Genomic DNA, 22525 nt, shown 5'->3' on the forward strand with positions numbered 1-22525 from the left:
ATATCACTTGCAATTCATAGCAAAACATACATTTATGATTTAAGACATACTGTAACATACAGACACATGATTAAACTAAAACAGGAATAAATACAATAGTAAAACTATTATCGAATACCATTTGTAATACTGTAAGAAAGCTGGTGCTGTAGAAGGCATCAATTCAGCTGATAATTAGAATATTTACATATCTATAAAAACACACAATATTACCTTAAAAGTAAGGACATCTTCACCTTCCCAAAATACAATAAATTCTTTCCAATTAAATGAGGCCTTCCTTCGATAAGCATCAAGTGGTCCCGGAGGAAAATCAGGAAGAAGATTCAGTGTACTTTGGGTGGCAGTTGACTCTATATGTTTAGCACTCATAGTGTTTTAAAAATAAAGTCAAGTTTCTGAAGTAAGCTGTTTTTGGAAAAAAAACAAACATAGATTACTCATTAACTAATGGTACTAAAGATAAGAGTGAATGACACAATTAAAAAGATTGTCATTATGAATAATGCTGCACATTTCTCTCTTTGACACAGTAACAGTAAATTCTTTTAGCCAATAAATTATTTTGTAGAAGTGGTCAAGAAACTCTACTGGGGCTCCTTTAGACCATTCTCTTTTTTTCTTTAGTCAAGTCAGACATTTACTTTCCTTTTAGTCATTCTGTTCTATATTTATTTATTGATCTTCTGTAAAAGAGATATTTATCCCCTTGGGGCAAAATGTTTTATCAATACATACTCAATATAATACTGTTATTTAAAAAATAATAATCTGACAAATTAAGCCAAGTTAGCGGTTAAATGTTATCAGGAACTATCAAGAATCAGTGGTGCATTGGACAACCCGACAACTCCTACAGTTAAGAGGGGTCTCTGAAAAAGCCAGCCACAAAAACACATACTAAATTTTTGAAAGCAGAAAAAAATATTTTTGAATTTTAATGGTTAAACAAAACAGTGAGAAGTTGCTTTGTCACGTTGCAGTGCATGATGCTACAGGCAACAGACAGGTTGACAAGTTGGCACTGTAATACATATACAGTACTACTATATAGGTATTCAATTTCCCTTAAAAACTAAAATATTTAACATCAAATAGAAAAAAAAATCGTTTATATTAGACAAATTCTAAACTCATATAAAACGTGAACAAGCCCCGGATCGTTTCTTCATTCATATAATAAATGTACAAAATGTACATCTCTTAAGTTTCACTATAGTATGCACATGGCTGAGGACCCTGCTGCTCCTGGTATTCCCTAATAACCGAGACAGTAGCTGAAAGTCACACATTTATTTAAAAAAGGTGACTGTTACAGATAACTTAATTGTAATCACCTCCACGCATGACCTGATGAAACTGAAATCTATAATAATTTAATAACAATAAAGTACACGTATTCGAAAAGGATGAATCTAATCAAGATATGCAGCTTCAAAGTCTGCCAAAGCTTCCCACAAACAGGCTACAAAAATGCTTTTAATGTGAATTACCTTGCAAAATAAAAAAATGAAAAGATTTTCGTATTAAAATACCTTTGCGTGCATGTAAAATAGGAAGTTTTCAAACTGAAAAAAAAAGTCAGAAAAGGCGAACTTTACAAGTACAAAGTTCAGCAATGTCAACATCCACTGTCAGGCTTATGAAAGGTGCAGTAAACTTCGGCAAACCCTGCATTACGTACAGAACACAGTCACATATACAGTAGACTCGAACATAAAATTAACAATATACATCACCAGCAGATGATCAGTTAAATTCACGAAAAATGTCTTCTTAATTATTGTAGATCAAAAATGAATCATGACATCGAAAAAATGACCACGACTCGAAATCTGTAGTCATAGAACACCAGGTCGCAAAAAGCTCTTTCTATTGACATGTCGTTACGTCACTTGGACGCGACAGAGTTTGACAGCCTGTATTACTTATTAGCTAAGATCGCTAAGATGAAAATATGTATGCGATACATTTTAAACTGAAGTAGGTCTGGCCTTTTTAGTTATGGATAGAAAATGCCGTTTTATATGTTACCAGATACTATCGGACAAACAAAATACAGTTGGTTTAATCACTATAGTGATACTTTAAAAATATATTGTAAAGATCTCTATTCCAACAAGTGAGCAAAACGCTCACGTGTACAATGTCAGTAAATAGTATTCAATCCTTGGAGGTTTTCACATTTTATTGCTATATAACATTGAGTCACAATGATTTAATTTGGCGTTTTTGACACTGACGAACAGAAAAAGACTCTTTAATGTCAAAGTGAAAATCTCTGCAAAGTGATCTAAATTAATTACAAGTATAAAATACTAAGTAATTGTTTGCATGAGTATTAACCCCCATCAAGTCGGTTTTTAGTAGATGCACCTTTGGCAGCAATTACAACCTAAATTCTGTTTGAGCTGGTCTCTCTCTATCAGTATTGGACATTTGGGCACTGCATTCTTTCACTATTGAGGATGAACAGACACTTTCAAGTCCAGCCACAACTTTTCAATTGTTGTTTTTAGGTCATTCTTGTGTAGATTGGGCTTTATACTGCCTAGCTGGAAGACAAAGTTTCTTCCAAGGTACAGTACATGTCTCTTGCAGACTATAAGGTTTTCCTTCAGAATTTCCCCGTATTTTGCTCCATTCACAACCACTACCATCACAGCCATTCCAGGGCCTGTTTCTACAGAAGCAGCTTCAAAGTATGATGCTGCCAGCACCATGCATCATGGTAGAGATGATGTCTTTTTGATAATGTGCAGTGTCAGGCTTATGCTAAACGGCATTTAGTCTGATGACCAAAAGCTCATCAGATCAGAGAAACATCTTTCAGCTGACTTCAAAGTCTTCCATGTGGATTCTGGCAAACTAGCCCAGATGTCAATTGTGTTTCTTCTCCTTGACACTCTCCAATAAAGCAGTGACAGCTGGAGCACCCGGGCAACAATTGCATGCACAGTCTCTCTAATCTCTGCCACCGCAGCTTCTAAGTACTACTCAGTTTTCAAAAGTTCCCTTGGTGGACACCCTCACTTGTTTTATTGCATGATTACAGTACTCAGTTTTTGTGGACAGTCTGCTCTATTTTATAGCAGTGTCATAATCTTTCCAATGCTTAGTGATTGATTTAACTGGACTCCAAAGGATATTCAGTGATTTTGAAATTTTCTTGTATTCATCACCTGACTTGTGCTTTTTAATCACAAATTTAATCTCACAGAGTTGCTTAGAGTGTTCTTTTGTCTTCACTATATGACAGGTGATCTCCATTTACCTAATATTGTAACTTATTAATGTGTATTAATGTGTCATATTGATACTTATGTGATCAATTACTGTGTGTTTTATATTTGTAATTAATTTAGATCACTTTGCAGAGATCCGTTTTCACCATGGCATTAGAGAGTATTTTTCTGTTGATCAGTGACAAAAAAAAAAAAACAAACGGAATCAATTGTGATTCAATTCTACAAATCAATAAATTGTGAAAACTTCCAGGACGGTGAAAGCTTTTTATAGGCACTGTATACAATGAAAGCACTGGCAACACAAGTTACTAATTGGTGCAAAGCTAACGTATTAAAATCAAGAATATCAAGAAAAAATTTTCTAATTATTTACCTGAAATACGACATATTGGAGGCATGGTTACACAAAAAAACATTAAATAATTCTCAAGCCCACTTAATCTAATTTAGGGTTGGGGTTTGAGATTACATGATTAATTTAATGTAATTTTTAGTATTAATAATGTTTTATGTAATGGGATTTATTTTTTCTGAGAAAACAATAACTGTGCATTTGGCACTGCAATAACAAGAAGAAGACCAAGCAAAATAGTACAATTGTCTGATTTAATTTTATCATCCACAGCAATGCATTTAATTTAGCTTATTTCTGTTAAATAGTTAGCACTTCTGTACTATTTATATAGTACAACCTCAGACTTAAAAGCAATTGCTATGTTTATAGGGCTAGTCCCTTTACAACATTTTAAGGGTAAAATTTATTTATTTTTTATAAATCACTGGAAAACAAAAAGGTGTATCTCTTCTGTATGCATTCTCTATTTACATAAGAATTCTCAGCAAACAGAAAAAAAATAAAGACTGGCTTTTTTCAGTTTATGTCTTAAAAGTAGCAATGTCTTTTCATTTTTTTTCAAATGAGATGATTTTTATTTTCACTATTACTTTCAACGCATCATTTTTTATATTTAGGGTTAAGACTAGATTTAGGTTTAGGACATTTGTCTCTCAAAGAAGATTCTGCATACTTTAGAGATACCCTTCTTCCTAGACTGTGCTGACAAGTTATTATTTTGTGCCCTAAATGTCCTCCTTTACTATCTGTACTACAGGTTGGTAGTTTGCATTCACTACTACAGAAAAGGAATTTCACAAGAAAAGTCAAATGATTGCACAGGTTGTAATTATGTGTGGGGCACCATTTACAACTTTGCCAAGGGCAGCAAAACTTCTAGAGTTGGCCTTGGGAATGCATATTCATTGTTATTATTGCAAAAGTAATATGAATATGAAAAAGATCCAAGTTAATCCTAATAAAATCACTTAAAGTCATATGAAAAAGTTTTGAAACCCCTCTCAGCCTGCATAATAATTTACTCTACTTTCAACAAAAAAGATAACAGTGGTATGTCTTTCATTTCCTAGGAACATCTGAGTACTGGGGAGCTTTCTGAACAACGATTTTTAGTGAAGCAGTATTTAGTTGCATGAAATTAAATCACATGTGAAAAACTGGCTGTGCAAAAATATGGGTCCCCTTGTAATTCTGCTGATTTGAATGCATGTAACTGCTCAATACTGATTACTTGCAACACTAAATTGGTTGGATTAGCTCTTTAATCCTTGAACTTCATAGACAGGTGTGTCTAATCATGAGTAAAGGTATTTTAGGTGGTCAATTGCAAGTTGTGCTTCCCTTTGACTCTCCTCTGAAGAGTGACGGCATGGGATTCTCAAAGCAACTCTCAAAAGATCTGAAAACAAAGATTGTTCAGTATCATGGTTTAGGGGAAGGCTACAAAAAGCGATCTCAGAGGTTTAAACTTTCAGTTTCAACTGTAAGGAATGTAATCAGGAAATGGAAGGCCACAGGCACAGTTGCTGTTAAACACAGGTCTGGCAGGCCAAGAAAAATACAGGAGCAGCATATGCGCAGGATTGTGAGAATGGTTACAGACAACCCACAGATCACCTCCAAAGACCTGCAAGAACATCTTGCTGCAGATGGTGTATCTGTACATTGTTCTACAATTCAACACAATTTGTACAAAGAATATCTGTATGGCAGGGTGATGAGAAAGAAGCTCTTTCTGTATTCACGCCACAAACAGAGTCGCTTGTTGTATGCAAATGCTCATTTAGACAAGCCAGATGCATTTTGGAACAAAGTGCTTTGGACTGATGACACATAAATTGAGTTATTTGGTCATAACAAAAAGTGCTTTGCATGGTGGAAGAAGAACACCGCATGCCAAGAAAAACACCTGCTACCTACTGTCAAATTTGGTGGAGGTTCCAACATGCTGTGGGGCTGTGTGGCTAGTTCAGGGACTGGGGCCCTTGTTAAAGTCGAGGGTCGGATGAATTCAACCCAATATCAACAAATTCTTCAGTATAATGTTCAAGCATCACTCACAAAGTTGAAGTAACGCAGGGGTTGGATATTCCAACAAGACAATGACCCAAAACACAGTTCGAAATCTACAAAGGCATTCATGCAGAGGGAGAAGTACAATGTTCTAGAATGGCTGTCACAGTCCCCAGACTTGAATATCATCGAAAATCTATGGGATTTGAATCAGGCTGTCCATGCTTGGCAGCCATCAAATTTAACTGAACTGGAGAGATTTTGTATGGAAGAATGGTCAAAAATACCTACATCCAGAATCCAGACACTCATCAAAAGCTATAGGAGGCATCTAGATGCTGTTATATTTGCAAAAGGAGGCTCAACTAAGTATTGATGTAATATCTCTGTCAGGGTGCCCAAGTGTATGCACCTATCTAATTTGTTATGATGCATATAATAAACTTAATGTCACTGTTGAAATACTACTGTTTCCATAAGGTATGTCATGTATTAAAAGGAAGTTGCTACTTTGAAAGCTCAGCCAATGATAAACAAAAATCCAAAGAATTAAGAGGGGTTCCCAAACTTTTTAATATGACTGTATATAATGGTATGCTGTTCATATTTTTATCCAAAGGTTTAGTGGGAGGGATTATATTTACAGTACATCTAAATTATTTCAGTCATATGTTCATAGTATGATGAAATGCTTACTCCACAGCTGACAAAAATGCAATATATAATAAATTAATAATAAATAAATAGCCACATCATCTTATCTGGCAATTATGTTACTAAAGCTATACTTTAATTGCACTTCTGGTTAACTTTTCTTCACCCTTAATGACAAAGTATAGAAGCAAGTGTGACTACAAAAGAGTTGTTCAGTTCTGTTGATAACACAATTCTGTATAACTCAAATTTTTTTTCAGTATTGATATGTTTACACCTCATGTTGTGTTTTTTTCTGCAAGGTGATTAATGAGGCAAGATTGCTGTTGGGGACTGGAGCGCTAGAATTGCTTGTGCACCCTGTGGCAGTTTCCTTTTTCAAGATAGTTAGGTGAGAACTTTTCATTATAAAACAAAAAGATGCAGTATGTGACAGAATGCCCTCTGGTAGATATGAAAAACTTTCAAAAATATAAAGCAATGAGGTAAAATTATATATTCAACTTCCTTTACAGATTTTAAGAATGTAAACTATACAGTATATTCAGAAGAGTGGATCACCTAGGAAAGTAGCATAAAGAATACATCTATCCATATATTTTTGATTCCATTTATTCTATTGAACAAATACCTGTCAATTAAAAATAGTAAATACAATGATTAGACCTATCTACAATGATATAATAAAAGAACCACTAAATAAGTAGGTGGATAAAGAACTACTACAAAAGTGGCTATATATTGTCAGGTCAGAAATAAAATACAATAGGATTAAAAGAATAATATCATAATGAACAGAAGCATGTTTGTTAAAAGAAAAATCAATTACAAGAACTACATACAATTCTTATATCAATCAAAAAGTTAAAATATAGTTTAATAATTATATGTAAAAAAGGGGAAGTTTGTAAACAATGTTAAGAAAAAAACACTGGAAAAGTCACATAAAAACTGAAAAATAATCTAAAGTATAATAGAAGTCAGATACAAGTAAAAATCAAGTATATGTACAAGTAAAGCCAGAAAAGGGCAGGCATAATATTTTACAAAAAAGTAAAAACAATATATATATATAGGGTCACGGGGGTCTGCTGGAGCCAATCCCAGCCAACACAGGGCACAAGGCAGGAACCAATCCCGGGCAGGGTGCCAACCCACCGCAGGACACACACAAACACACCCACACACCAAGCACACACTAGGGCCAATTTAGAATCGCCAATCCACCTAACCTGCATGTCTTTGGATTGTGGGAGGAAACCGGAGCGCCTGGAGGAAACCCACGCAGACACGGGGAGAACATGCAAACTCCACGCAGGGAGGACCCGGGAAGTGAACCCGGGTCTCCGAACTGCGAGGCAGCAGCGCTACCACTGCGCCACCGTGCCGCCCTACTTTATATTTCTAATCCATTTAACTATTCAATTATTGTGATCATTTTCTTTTGCAATTTTATAATATATTGATGTTTTGTATTTTATGTTTCAGTTATGAAATGAATTCTTATTTGCTTTTAAAGTGTCTTCTGATGTTCCACTCTAAATATGCCTCCTGGCTTGAAATTCCATGACTTCTCCAGTGTTTTTCTATATTTTTTCATGTTATAGTTAAGCCAGGGTTCCTCCCTTGGCTTATATTTAAATTTCCTTCTTTTGTCTTTATTTACTTTCCATTATTGTTTTCAATCATTTTTTACAATATGGCTGGAGGCCATTTTCTAACGATTTGGTTAGGGTGAACTTAACCTTTTGGGGATCATCCCACAAAATACAACGAATATGACAGAACCAAAATATACATATAGAAACTACATACAGTAATAACTAAAAAGAATAAAATTAGCAGAAAACATGTAAAATGACAAATAATAACTGAGCAGAACTATATTAAAAAACAATGAACAATAAAAAAGTGAACAATGTCAAAAAAAGGCAATTTAAAATTAGCCACAGGAAGAACCCGGCCTTGACTATAACACTTGGTATGCATCTTGGTCCATAGACAATGATAAGTAGCAACACAAAATGTAATTGGGTGAGGATATCCTTACCTTGAGAAAACAGTACCAAGAATCTCTGATAATACCCTCTCTGTTCCATCTCCCTACCTCTTTTATTTTGCAATGCAAATATACAAAGATGTGGGAAACTAATTACAGTATAAACAAAGGCCCACTGTACTCTTGTTGTGAATTTGAAAATACTATTTTCTGTGGCAATGTTACCAGTACTCATCTTTCATGTAGCAACACTCAGATTTATTGGCAGTCGAAAGGTGGGACAAGTTCTTTTAAAGAACACTATTGGCCATTACTAAATTATTATTTAATCTTTATAAATACATATTTCATAAATAATATGTATTAACTTTGATTAGGTTTCCTCAAGAATTCATCCAAGTCTTGTGAACTTCTTCTCAATTTTTTTTATAAAATCCAAGCATATCTAGTATTATTCTTTCAGATATTGATCTTTGTGGGACGATACCAGCCCCTTTTAGACCAGTCCATAGTCATTTTAATTCATTTCAATCTGTTTCCTCATCTCAACTAACCGATATAGTCCTGCACATAAAACCACCAAATTATCCACTAGATATTTTACCCTTGGGGTGGCACGGTGGCGCAGTGATAGTGCAGCTGCCTTGGAGTTAGAAGACCTGAGTTCACTTCCCAGGTCCTCCCTGTGTGGAGTTTACATGTTCTCCCTGTGTCTGCATGGGTTTCTTCAGGGTGCTCAGGTTTCCTACCACAGTCCAAAGACATGCATGTTAGGTGCATTGGCGATTCTAAATTGTCCCTAGTGTGTGCTTGGTGTGTGGGTGTGTGTGGCCTACGGTTGGCTGTGTTAGGATATAGCGGGTTGGAGAATGACTGACTGACTGACTATTTTACCCTTAAACCTGGTTAAAGTTACCTTTAGAGTCATTAGTCCAATTGTTTGGGTGATTATTAACAATTGTCTAAAATCCTGACCACTTTAAACATGCAACTGTTCAGCCTCTGATGAAGAAGCCCACTCTTGATCCTACAGTTCTTTTAAACTATAGGTCTATTTCTAAGCTGGCATTTTTGGCTAAAATTATGTAAAAGGTGGCTTCTTTGCAGTTGATTTCATATCTGGAGGATAACACATGTATATGATGTGTTTCAATCAGGTTTTAAAAATGTCATAGTATTTAATCTGCTTTGTTGAAGGTGACAAATAATATTTTGTTAACCTTGGACTAGGGTTCTTGTGCAATCTTATTTTTATTAGATCTCAGTGCAGCATTTGACACAGTGGACCATGGGGTTTTGTTACAACAGCTTGAGGTTGAAATCAGAATTTAAGGCTGTGCATTGAAATAGTTTGATTCCTACCTTAAAGGCAGATGTATGTCTATTAACATAACATAGATGAGAAATTCTCTCAGCCAGCACCGATTATACAAGGTATTCCATAAGGTTCTATTTTGGTTCCTCTTTAATTTTCCCTTAATCTGCTCCCCCTGAGGACCATCTTTGAAAAACATGATATCATTTATCATTGTTATACTGATGACACATAGCTATACCTCAAAGTTAGACCCAACATGATTTCATCAGTAAAAAAGCTGATGGAGTGCTTTGAGGATCTCTATATATAATCTTCATTTGGATCTTGATCTTTGTCTGCGAATGAATTAGAAGAAGAAGCACTAGATGGCAGTAGAGAGACAGCTACAAACATAGGCATTACATTAAGAATCTCCTCCAGGCTTATACTACTGAAGACTGTAGTACTCACACCTCAAGACACAGACATTCAAACTAAACAAATTGTTGTGCTTTAAATTAACTAAACAGATCTTCATTTAGATCTTGATCTTTGTTTGTCCGCGAATTCCACGCATGCCTAGACCACCTTCCAGTTTAGTACGTTGTTGTTAACAATGTGGCGGAATAACGAAAGGGGTGGTGGACAGTGTTATGCTGGATAGCTCCTGAGGCCTGGTTACAGAATGAGATTGCCGAAGGTAAAAGGTACGTGCCTATGTAACATATGTATGAAAGAAAGACAGTGGGTAAAATGAGTGACAACGTAACAGCACGTTCCGGAAATTATTATTTTTACGTTGTAGCCGGCGAGTGCTGCGCGTCTCACAGTTGTACCGTGGCTTGCTCACATGTCAGTGAAGTGATCCCTATTTATGCTTTAAAGAGCCTGGATACCTATGTGCCCCCCTTTTATAACCATTGCCCAGTGTATATTGCCTTACTCTTTGGATTGCCACATAGCAACCTGCGAGATTGGAGAAAGGTTGAGAAGAGATTGTGAGAGGAAACGACAGCGTCGTGTAAATGACACGGACTGTGAACGGACAGAAGCAGAAATGCTCCTACACCACCACATAATTACTATTCGGACAGTGATTCCGAGTAGGCCATTCCTATCGAATCAATGTCCAAGTGTTTTCTTTTGTAATTTTGTTTCCCTTATAAAAAATCATAATGCTGTGCGACGAAGGGCCCAGTTCACGACTGGCGGCCGCATTTAAACAGGGAGCCCTTCACAGACAACTTTAACACACACAACGTAGTTGGGTGCACATGGCTACTATTTTATATTGAATGACATAAAATTTCTTACAATTAAATTAAAAAAAAAAAACTAATTTATTGATTTTGTTTCTACAACAACTCCAGTTGAAACTGGCACTCAATTAGGCTCCTTGTCAGAAATGATTCATAATGATGTCAGGAACCAAGGTATCATCTTTGAGTAATCACTAAGCTTCGATAAACAAATTTCTTTGGTACTAAAGGCTAGTTTTTACCAACTAAGGCAGATTTCAAAACTAAATTTTTTTCTTTCACAGAAGGACTTGGAATCAGTCATTCATGCCTTTATCACATCTCAGCTAAACTATTGTAATTCCTTATACAGGTGCCGGTCATAAAATTAGAATATCATGACGAAAATGATTTATTTCAGTAATTCCATTCAAAAAGTGAAACTTGTATATTAGATTCATTCATTACACACAGACTGATGTATTTCAAATATGTATTTCTTTTAATTTTGATGATTATAACTGACAACTAATGAAAGTCCCAAATTCAGTATTTCGGAAAAATTAAAATATTGAAGACACCTGGTGCCACACTCTAATCAGCTAATTAACTCAAAACACCTGCAAAAGCCTTTAAATGGTCTCTAGTTCTGTAGGCTACACAATCATGGGGAAGACTGCTGACTTGACAGTTGTCCAAAAGACGACCATTGACACCTTGCACAAGGAGGGCAAGACACAAAAGGTCATTGCTAAAGAGGCTGGCTGTTCACAGAGCACTGTGTCCAAGCACATTAATAGAGAGGCGAAGGAAGGACAAGATGTCATAGAAAAAAGTGTACAAGCAATAGGGATAACTGCACCCTGGAGAGAATTGTGAAACAAAACCCATTCAAAACTGTGGGGGAGATTCAAAAAGAGTGGTCTGCAGCTGGAGTCAGTGCTTCAAGAACCACCACGCAAAGACGTATGCAAGACATGGGTTTCAGCTGTCGCATTCTTTGTGTCAAGCCACTCTTGAACAAGAGACAGCGTCAGAAGCGTCTCGCCTGGGCTAAAGACAAAACTGCTGCTGAGTAGTCCAAAGTTATGCTCTCTGATGAAAGTAAATTTTGCATTTCCTTTGGAAATCCTCGTTGCTTGAGGTCCAGGGTGAAGTTTCCACATTCCATGATGGTTTGGGGTGCCATGTCATCTGCTGGTGTTGGTCCATTGTGTTTTCTGAGGTCCAAGGTCAACGCAGCCATCTACCAGGAAGTTTTAGAGCACTTCATGCTTCCTGCTGCTGATGAACCTTATGGAGATGCAGATTTCATTTTCCAACAGGACCTGGCACCTGCACAAAGTGGCAAAACTACCAGTACCTGGTTTAAGCACTTTGAGCTACTTTTTGTATGAAAATGTGCTATATAAATAAATGTTGTTGTTAAGGACCATGGTATCCCTGTTCTTGATTGGCCAGCAAACTCGCCTGACCTTAACCCCATAGAAAATCTATGGGGTATTGTGAAGAGGAAGATGCAATACGCCAGACCCAACAATTCAGAAGAGCTGAAGGCCACTATCAGAGCAATATGAGCTCTCATAACACCTGAGCAGTGCCACAGACTGATCGACTCCATGCCACGCCGCTTTGCTGCAGTAATCCAGGCCAAAGGAGCCCCAACTAAATATTAAGTGCTGTACATGCTCATACTTTTCATATTCATACCTTTCAGTTGGCCAACATTTCTAAAAATCCTTTTTTTGCATTGGTCTTAATTGATATTCTAATTTTCCGAGATACTGAATTTGGGACATTCATTAGTTGTCAGTTATAATCATACATATACAATACATCAGTCTGTGTGTAATGGATGAATCTAATATACAAGTTTCACTTTTTGAATGGAATTACTGAAATAAATCAACTTTGTCATGATATTCTAATTTTATGACCGGCACCTATATGTGGAATTGCCCAAATCTGCTCTGTCGTGCCTTCAGCAGGTTCAACTAGATATTTCATTGGGTCTAGAAAAAAGGAGCATAACACCCCATATTAGCTTCTCTCCACTGTTGCATTGATTTTAAAATGTTTTTGTTTGTTTTTAAAGTATTGCATGGTCTTGTTTCAAAATGCATATGCAACCTCCTTCAACCCTACTCAGCCCAGAGAGCATTGATGTCATCTGGACAACTATTCCTCATAGTTTCAAGATCTCGGCTGAATTCTAGGGGAGACAGAGTTTTTTCAGTTGTTGCTCCTTGGCTTTGGAATGACCTGCCTTTTCACTTCAGGTCTTCATCCTCTTTTGAGGTTTTTAAAACTTGGCTTAAGACCCACTTCTTCTCTTTCACCTTACACTGGGTTGTGGGGGATGTTTTTAAAATGGTTGTATTTATTGATCTGCTTCTGTATGATTTTTTGTACCGCGTTTATTATAACACTCCTTTTTACAGCACTTTGGCACAACATCTGATGTTTTAAATGTGTTTTTATAAATAAATATGACTGACTGATAATTATACAGTGTAGCTGAGGCAATGAATCGAAATCCTGCGGTACAGAGTATATGTATTGTTCAGTTTTTCTAACTACTAACACATGGACCTCCGGTGCTCAAAAAAAGGTGGTCAATATGCCTCTCATGAAACACAGCACCCCAGGTCACTCTGCCAAAATTGTTCTATTGTCCTTCACTGCCATCCACTGCTACCGCCACTCTTTCTGCATGTGAAGGAACCTGAATGAAACCTGCACCTCCTATCCTCTTGTTGTGTATGACTTTCTCTTGCACTCAAGAGTGTATGCCTGGCATTTGTGTTGCAAACAATCAATCAATTTGTATAATGTGCTTCATTGGCACCAGAGCTTGCCACGTTTCTTTTCCTGTTAGCCATAGTGTGCAAGCTGTGCTGCAGCTTGCCATGAAGATGACCCAAAACCCAATTTCATGGCTGAGGTAGCCCACATGACCAATTCATATGCAGCATTACACATATCACAACATAAACTCTCAGCTGAGACCAAGATCATAAGGTTCAGGCCCAGTGGTTTGCAAATTTGTGCATGACAGATAATTTACCTTTCCTTTTATATATGTGGACTATGATGCAAGGTAACGTGCAATGGCACAAATGGAGTTGTTTTTCCATAAACTCCATTATGTTCACAGTTTCCTCAAGTTACAAAGAGTATTTCAAACAAACTACAGTATATTTCATTTAATAAAAATGCACCCTTCCCATTGATGTTTTCCCAACTGTGGCTGCACCCTTTTAAATAACGTGTACCAAAAATAACCTACACTGAACGAACCACTTAAGTGCCACTCTGATAGCCTAAACATTCAGCTAATATGCAGTATCTTCAAGATACATGGTGTAAATTAAGATCAAATATCTGGTTTCTGAAATGCAGTTTTGCTGCACTCAGAGTTAAAAAAAAAAAAAGTCACTGAAGACGTCATTATGGTGCGACCAGTGTTTGTGAAGTGGCGTATGGCAGCATGTGAACAATTGAAGGAAATGGCAAAAGTTGCAGAAGAAACGTTTCGAGATCACAGTCACGTCTTACCTGATGGATTTTGGTCCGCTGTGGATGTATGGATTCATAAACCTCACGTTATCAATAAGAGATTATGCGGCGTGCAAATAGAAGAGAGCGGAGAAGTTCCCGACTCCGAGCTCGAGGACCGACTGACCGCTTTATGTTATAGTGAACCCCCAAATATTAAAGAAGTGGTAAACCTTTTGAAATACGATGGCGTAGAGAACATGTTTCATCGTCATGAAAACAAAATGGTTATCGTACGCACTCTAATCCCCAAAGTAAACAACACAGACGGTTTATTTAACAAGGAAATTATTGTAAAAGGTATGTCAGTATTTAGTACTGTTGCTTTTAATGAGGACATTGATAACTCGATCAAATATAACGCGACATAAACCATGTCGATGTTTTTGAGCAAATTTTGGATATTTCGGCAGCCTCTTAATTTGAAATTAATACTGTTTGTATTACAACGTCCTTAAATGTTAGCCCATGTGGTAGGTGATCTAGAATGCCATTTCTGTGTTTGAATGAGATCTATTAAGCAGACACTGGTGCATAAAGGTGATCGTAATTTGTTTTTGTTTTCTTATTTATTTATTTTTAAGAAGTCAATTTCTCATTAGATATACACAGAAGTAGTGATTTAGGTCCTGTTTGGTAATTTATGAACAAGGTTGTTAATTTTTAAATTTTTATTTCATTGAAATATTTCTTGTGTATATATTTTTTTAATATTTATGCATAATGTAGTTTGATTTTTCCATTTTTAATGGCAAACAAATACATAGGTTTTTTCCATAATGCGTGCATTTGTATTATTTGGTTTCGTTTAAAATCTATAACAAGATTTAGAATAGTACTCTTTCTCTTATGCATATTTTTCTTATACAGTTGTACTTGAAAGTTTGTGAACCCTTTTAGAATTTTCTATATTTCTGCATAAATATGACCCAAAACATCATCAGATTTTCACTCAAGTCCTAAAAGTAGATAAAGAGAAACCAGTTAAACAAATGAGACAAAAATATTATACTTGGTAATTTATTTATTAAGGAAAATGATCGAATATTACATATTTGTCAGTGGCAAAAGTATGTGAACCTTTGCTTTCGGTATTTGGTGTGACCCCCATTTGCAGCAATAACTGCAACTAAATGTTTCCGGTAACTTATGATCATTCCTGTACACCGGCTAGGAGGAATTTTAGCCCATTCCTCCGTACAGAACAGCTTCAACTCTGGGATGTTGGTGGGTTTCCTCACATTAACTGCTCGCTTCAGGTCTTTCCACAACATTTCGATTGGATTAAGGTCAGGACTTTGACTTGGCCATTCCAAAACATTAACTTTATTCTTCTTTAACCATTCTTTGATAGAACGACTTGTGTGCTTAGGGTCGTTGTCTTGCTGCATGACCCACCTTCTCTTGAGATTCAGTTCATGGACAGATGTCCTGACATTTTCCTTTAGAATTCAAAGATATAATTTGGAATTCATTGTTCCATCAATGAAGGCAAACCATTCTGGCCCAGATGCAACAAAACAGGCCGAAAACATGATACTACCACCACCATGTTTCACAGATGGGATAAGGTTCTTATGCTGGAATGCAGTGTTTTCCTTTCTCCAAACATAACGCTTTCATTTAAACCAAAAAGTTCTATTTTGGTCTCATCTGTCCACAAAACATTCTTCCAGTAGCCTTCTGGTTTGTCCACGTGATCTTTAGCAAACTGCAGACGAGCAGCAATTTTTTTTTGGAGAGCAGTGGCTTTCTCCTTACAACCCTGCCATGCACACCATTGTTGTTCAGTGTTCTCCTGATGGTGGAGACGCCTTTGGTTGCTTAGAAGTTACCCTGAGGTCCTTTGTGATCTTGCTGACTATTACATGCCTTGCTGTTGGAGTGATCTTTGTTGGTCGACCACTTCTGGGGATGGTAACAATGGTTTTGAATTTCCTCCATTTGTACACAATCTGTCTGACTGTGGATTGGTGGAGTCCAAACTCTTTAGAGATGGTTTTGTAACATTTTCCAGCCTGATGAGCATCAACAACTCTTTTTCTGAGATCCTCAGAAATCTCCTTTGTTGGTGCCATGATACACTTCCACAAACGTGTGTTGTGAAGAGCAGACTTTGATAGATCCCTGTTCTTTAAATAACACAGGGTGCCCACTCACACCTGATTGTCATCCCATTGATTGAAAACACCTGACTCTAATTTCACCTTCAAACTAACTGCTAATCCTAGAGGTTCACATACTTTTGCCACTCGCAAATATGTAATATTCGATCATTTTCCTCAATACATAAATGACCAAGTATAATATATTTGTCTCATTTGTTTAACTAGTTTCTCTTTATCTACTTTTAGGACTTGAGTGAAAATCTAATGATGTTTTAGGTCATATTTATACAGAAATATAGAAAATTCTAAAGGGTTCACAAATTTTCAAGCACAACTGTGTGTATTATCAGGTAAACAGTTGCTCCAATAGGAGTGAATGCTCATCTCCAGATTCTTTTAGTTTTAAGTGCTCCATCAACCTATAGATGTGGTATACAGAGACAAATGCATAACGATTTTAAAGTGAAACTGGCAGTTTTTAACTGAATAAATGCCTAACCTTTGAAAAAAAACCTATCTTGGGTACTTAGTGAAAACCTTGTGCACATTGACTACTATGGTTTAGATGGAAAAATGTGAACTTAGGTATAACAATAAGTAAACAAATGACTTAATGCATCCTCTGTAAAGATTTGCCATATTGTCAGTATTAGTGTTGATCGGTTTTATTTGCCTGGAGCTTTGTTCACCAGATGTTTTCCTAAAAATTCTAACAATATTGTTTTCCTCCAAGCCCGATGATGCTTTGCAAAGCCAGCATAATATCACAGAGCTGTATAGCAGCCATGCACTGAACTTTTGTGCATGCATAGTGTAAGTTCATTCCAAAGCTAGTATGAAAAATGTATGGCATCACCACCTGATCAGTACTCCAGCCTTTCATCCTGTTTTTTAAAAAAAAAAAAAACTATTAAGTATTTTCATTTGTGGGGGGTACATTAGCTCACCATAATAAAAATATTATGGGTACTGCCACCCAGTGCTGCATGGCTAATTTGTATACATAATTAGCCATGTGCTTGGATCCAGCCTGAAAGGATGCCTCCCCAATCAAGAAAACACAGAAGACTCTGTGAAATAATAATAATGATAGATTTTTTGTTGTTTACAAGGCATTTCTATTTTCTTCCAAAGCATCTGCACATAGATCGGAAACAAAAAAGAAATGTAGCTGCACCCAGTGTCCTTACTTCAAACTATGGAACAAGTCAGTATCATGCCCATGCTTAGCATGGCTAATGTGTGCCCCGAGATTGAACTTCTATGAGCACAACCATATACATATATATACAGCATAAAGTTTATTATGTAATTTTAAAAGTGCACAATATGACGTCCTCCAGCTGTACGAACAAATTCATCCCATACTCAATTGAGTCTTTTTGCGCAAAATGCTTTCTGCTCAGGGGTTGCCATCTCCTCACAGACTGAAGGGAGCCATCTTCTGGTGACAGTCATAAACCTTATGACCCCCTCTTTCATTGATATGTGATTGGTTCCTAGGCGCCTCACGGTTGTAAAAATATGGCACTTTGAAATAGGATTAATCTTTTTTCCTGTGTGTGTGTGTATATACAGTATATATATATATATATATATATATATATATATATATATATATATATATACTGTAGTATGTTGTTCTGTTTCTGTCTTTTGTAGTTTGAATACAGAGTCACACTTTTGAGCTTGTTTCCCCTTCTATTCATTTCTAGATAAGTGTCTGTCTGTTTTTCTAGTTTACATTTTTTTCTGTTATGGTTATGTACAGTAAATCTTAGTATGTCAAGCAGCAGGAGAGTAGAGCTGGTGTTGCAGGGGTTTGTGTAAGCCACAGATGTAAAAGTAAGTTTACACCCAATATGTGCAACTCTTTGGAGCTATAATAATTAGTATTGGAAAATTTGTTTTGCCATTAAAAGTGGCTATCGGACAATAAAAAGAGATATTTATACTAAATGATTAATGTGTAATAACTTTCTTGTTGGAAAATTTGAAACATTATTATTTGAGGACATAAAATGTTTCATTATTTTAAGATAGTTTCAAATGTGAGTTTTTCAGATTTTAAAAATGCTTTCACTTTGGTGTATTCAAGGTATCGCTAAGAAAATGTACCCTTTTCTCCAAATTCCTTGAAGAGTGAGTGTCCCAGCATTGAAATGCAGTCAGATCAATGAGCCAAAAATCAATCAGTACCATAAACTCAAACTTGTCTTTTGCCCTCACCATAATCAGAACTGTAGTCAAGAAATCATATCCATATGATTCTGTAATGAAAAGATGAAAGTAAAAAGCACATGTTTGCAAAAGATTTTCTTTATATTTTCAAAACCTTGATAAGGAGAAGATTGTCACGCTTGGGTCACAGATTTGCACAGAGACACAGAAGGTCGTAGAAAAAAAGAAAGATTTTTATTCAGACACCGCAAACACATGAGCTTAAACGTGCTCCATGACAAGTCAGAGATGACAGTTCCGCTAGGAGCAGAGAGAGATAAAAGCAAACAATCAATTCCAAAACTGACAGGCTGCGCAAGGCTTATAAGTCGGAGTACCGCGCGAGGCTTGTATTACGCGTTATAGTGCAAGGATAAGGAGCAATGTGTAGTCAGTGTTTCAGGGTTTGTGGTTTTCCCAGGGGCGTCTGTCTCTATTTGGGGTGCGATCAGCCCTCCAGCTCACAAGATATACCTGTAGACCAAGGCCGTTACTAAGGCGCACAACTTTCATCACGTGTTGAACATCCCTGGCTGTCCTTTAATAGCAACGTTCTAAGAACAATAAACAAAAGAAGTCACCAAATAGCTATATACTTAGATAAACAATAATGGCTAAACAAAAAGATGTAAATAATTTTTAACTTAATGATAAACATTACTGAGTGTACATAAAAACACAAGATTTTTAGTTTTCCAATGTACAAAACCACAAACAGAGCCACACAAAGGATAGCAGGAATTGTCCAAAAAAAAGTCAAAAGTGAAACATATTCTTAACAGGCAGGGCCAAGTAGTATTTCCTGATTTATGTGTTAGAGTCAGACAGGTATTCTTTAATTTCCAGTTTGTATGTATAAATTAAATTGCCATCACATATTATGAATGATAATCATAATTACTAATTATTGATACACAAAGTTGTGAAGTCTAACATACCAACATTAAATTCTTTCCCCCATGAATATTTATTATCTGTTGTTTGTCAAGATTGCCTTAAGAAAGTAAACCATACAAAGTTGTGGTAATGGTTTGTATTTGAGTTTTTACACAAAACTGAACATATTTAAAGTGATGTACTGCTTCTGCACAAGTTCTTGTTTTCAATGCCATAATTAGAGCTGAAGCTTTGTCTTAAAGGTGTTAAATATGTAATTACATACACCATCCTTTGTCAGTGCCACAACATAGGAACATTATATTTTAAGTATTATTAGGAATATCTCAGAAATGATGATGTGAATTCTACATTATCCTAAGTTATTGTATGCTTTAGTAATCACATTTTCAAAGCGAATCATGTTCAGAATATGAAAACTGCTATCTTTCATGGAACAACATTCATAATATTTGTTTATAGAGACAGGCAAGGTTATGTGATGTGATTTTACCTGCATTGTCAACATTAATGTGTATGTTGCACATGCTGGGATACATATCTATGTATTGTCACCTTGAACATGACCAAACATTTTTTTGTAATGACTAAATAACATGAATTAATAATACAGCCTATCTTTTCAGATCCTGAAAGTCATTGTGTGACTTTTCTGCCTTTAGAGAGCAATGAAGGAGGAAGTTTTGCTCTCAAGAAAAGTAACATTTATCAAATTCAGCTTAAGCAGATTTCATGTGAAGAATGGTAAGCTTTTACTTGCATTTGATTCAGTTTTTTTATTACATTTTTATGCTTGAGGTGAACTTTATTGAATTTGAACTTTAACTTGAAATGTATTACCAGGTAGCATAGTTACTAGAAATTACTAAAGGTTCATCCATATACTGTACATAATAAGGCAAATACAATTAAACAACACAATATACAATTTATAACACTATCACAACATTATACAGTATATAGTAGTAGTATGTAGTATACTAGCCAACCCGCGGCGTACCATACGCCACAAAATCAGGCCGTTTTTTTAATGATTTTTAAACACAGGGAAAAAATTAACATTTGAAAAATTGGTACTGTAATAAATCAGCAAGAAAAGCAACATTGTAACAATGCACGGAACGAACCAACACACAATCGTCCCTGACTGAAAACTGGCGGACTGCCCTCGCGCCTTCTCCTGCCAGACGGAGGGATGGGGGTGCACGGCGCAGAGTGTGGAATGGGAGGAGAGGAGAAGGACGTCCATTCAGCCCGTCCGTCATGCTAGTCTGCTGATTTCTCGTTCAGTATGCACTGCCCGCTCATGTGCCCACCTCCAACTCGTCACTTGAGTCGTTGTCATCTTTACACAGTCTAGATGTACCTGTGACTCACGTAGACTTTTCATTGCTCTGTGCGGTTTTCGCTCCTTTTCTACATATAATCCACCAAGACACCCGACCACGGTAGTAGCGAGTTGGGAGGGGGGTGTGTACAAAGGCTAGGGACGCAATTAGTGGGAGCGTATGAGTCGCACTTAGTGGGAATTCCACGGTTTGCTGCCCGAATGGGGTTCAACGGCTTACCCACGCCTCTCTGCGCCGGGTAGACACATGCTCAATCTCATGCATAATTATTTATTGAATGCTAAACACTTCTGGAAAGACACAGTTGTCTAAAACGGGTTGGTGTGAGAATACAACAGTAAGTGAATGAAAAAATGGAACTCTGGAGAGAGCAAAATACAACACAATAGTGAACTCGCGGCATAACAAATGCTGCGTGGCACAGACGTGCATGTGGACTCTTACCACAGACGAAAGGGACTAACTGGGTGGTCGGTGAGTTTTCGCGTCCGGGCAAATAGGCAGGCAGTGTGAATGCCTAGAGAGCGAGGGTAGACGCCGGCTGGTGAAAAAGGAGTGTTGGTGAGCAGGGAGACGTCTTCTGTGCTCCTGCAGGCGCATCTAAGAAGACGCATGTTTGTCGCAGATGCGAATAGCTATATGTAGCGTGTAAAACAGTTTGCTATGGTGCACACGGTCGTGTGTCATAAACGAAAACTCGGTTTTTAAAGACTGCCTACTTCATTGTGCTTTAACCTCAGTTGTAAAGGATTGTTTTAACACTAGAATTACCAGAGCCTACGAAAAAACTCGTAAATCTGTCCAACCTTAAATCGCGTCTTACTATTTTGGAATAAAAACATACATTTGATTTCAGTGTGTAACAGCTAGTGTAATTTATGATACTTGTAAAGGTTAGCTTTGTTTTTTTTTAGTCAGTTTTATTGTCTTGACCGCATTCACGAGCCCAAATACACCCCACCCCCGCATCTGATACTGCTGTTTTCACATAGACGCGCTGTAACAGAGGTAAACTCAGCTCCCTTCTACATCGGAGCAAGAATGCACATACTATTGCTTGCATACTAAAGTGTCAGCAGGCACTTTTCGTGGCATTACACACAGTTTTGCGCATGCCCTCTGCACACTACTTGTGACTTTAGGAAGTAATTAAATAAATAAAGGTAAATCGTGTCATAAAATGAATTCTTCAAAATGTCACATATATTTGTCTCTTTCTTTTTTTAAAATGTGCGTTGATCACCTCCAGCATGTTGTAGCATACGGCATCTGGCTACCTGCATGTTGTTGTGTGCACTGAATAAGAGACAAATATACAGTCTGACTGAGAGAATCAGACTGAAAAAAAGCAAACATTTAGAAAAGCCATACTTTTCTAGCTGATCGGACGCTGTTTGTTTTCAAATAATATTGCATTTGTGCGATGATGTTTTCACATATATTGTCTCTTTCTTTCAGGTGTATAATAGAAACCACAGCATAGAGAGAAATTCAATATTATTTGAAAACGAACAGCGTTAATTATTTGGCACGGACATGCTCAAAAAATACATGTGTAATGCCACAAAAAGTGCATGCAGACATGTCCG

At 36.7% G+C, this 22525-nt stretch overlaps 2 protein-coding genes across 4 annotated transcripts in view; one reads left to right on the forward strand and one right to left on the reverse strand.

Moving 5' to 3' along the window:
• The window catches only part of acox3 (acyl-CoA oxidase 3, pristanoyl), a 93762-nt gene extending 91882 nt beyond the window's left edge, over positions 1 to 1880 (reverse strand). The window contains exons 1-2 of one of the 2 annotated variants that reach the window (XM_039751617.1): positions 1740 to 1880; positions 214 to 408 (exon numbers count right to left, since the gene is read on the reverse strand). In XM_039751617.1, the coding sequence (XP_039607551.1) occupies positions 214 to 372 (159 nt within the window). In that variant the 5' untranslated portion in view covers positions 373 to 408; positions 1740 to 1880. Of the gene's footprint in view, positions 1 to 213; positions 409 to 1535; positions 1707 to 1739 lie in introns of those variants that run through there. The other variant, XM_039751618.1, reaches the window with a different exon arrangement.
• A 12385-nt stretch (positions 1881 to 14265) lies between these two features.
• trmt44 (tRNA methyltransferase 44 homolog) overlaps positions 14266 to 22525 on the forward strand; it is a 44338-nt gene continuing 36078 nt past the window's right edge. For both annotated transcript variants that reach the window (XM_039751619.1, XM_039751620.1), the window contains exons 1-2: positions 14266 to 14662; positions 20214 to 20331. In XM_039751619.1, coding sequence (XP_039607553.1) covers positions 14287 to 14662; positions 20214 to 20331 — 494 coding nt within the window. In that variant the 5' untranslated portion in view covers positions 14266 to 14286. The remainder of the gene's footprint in view (positions 14663 to 20213; positions 20332 to 22525) is intronic.

This window comes from Polypterus senegalus, chromosome 4 (genome assembly GCF_016835505.1).
Source record: "Polypterus senegalus isolate Bchr_013 chromosome 4, ASM1683550v1, whole genome shotgun sequence".
Classification (NCBI taxonomy): Eukaryota; Metazoa; Chordata; class Cladistia; order Polypteriformes; family Polypteridae; genus Polypterus; species Polypterus senegalus.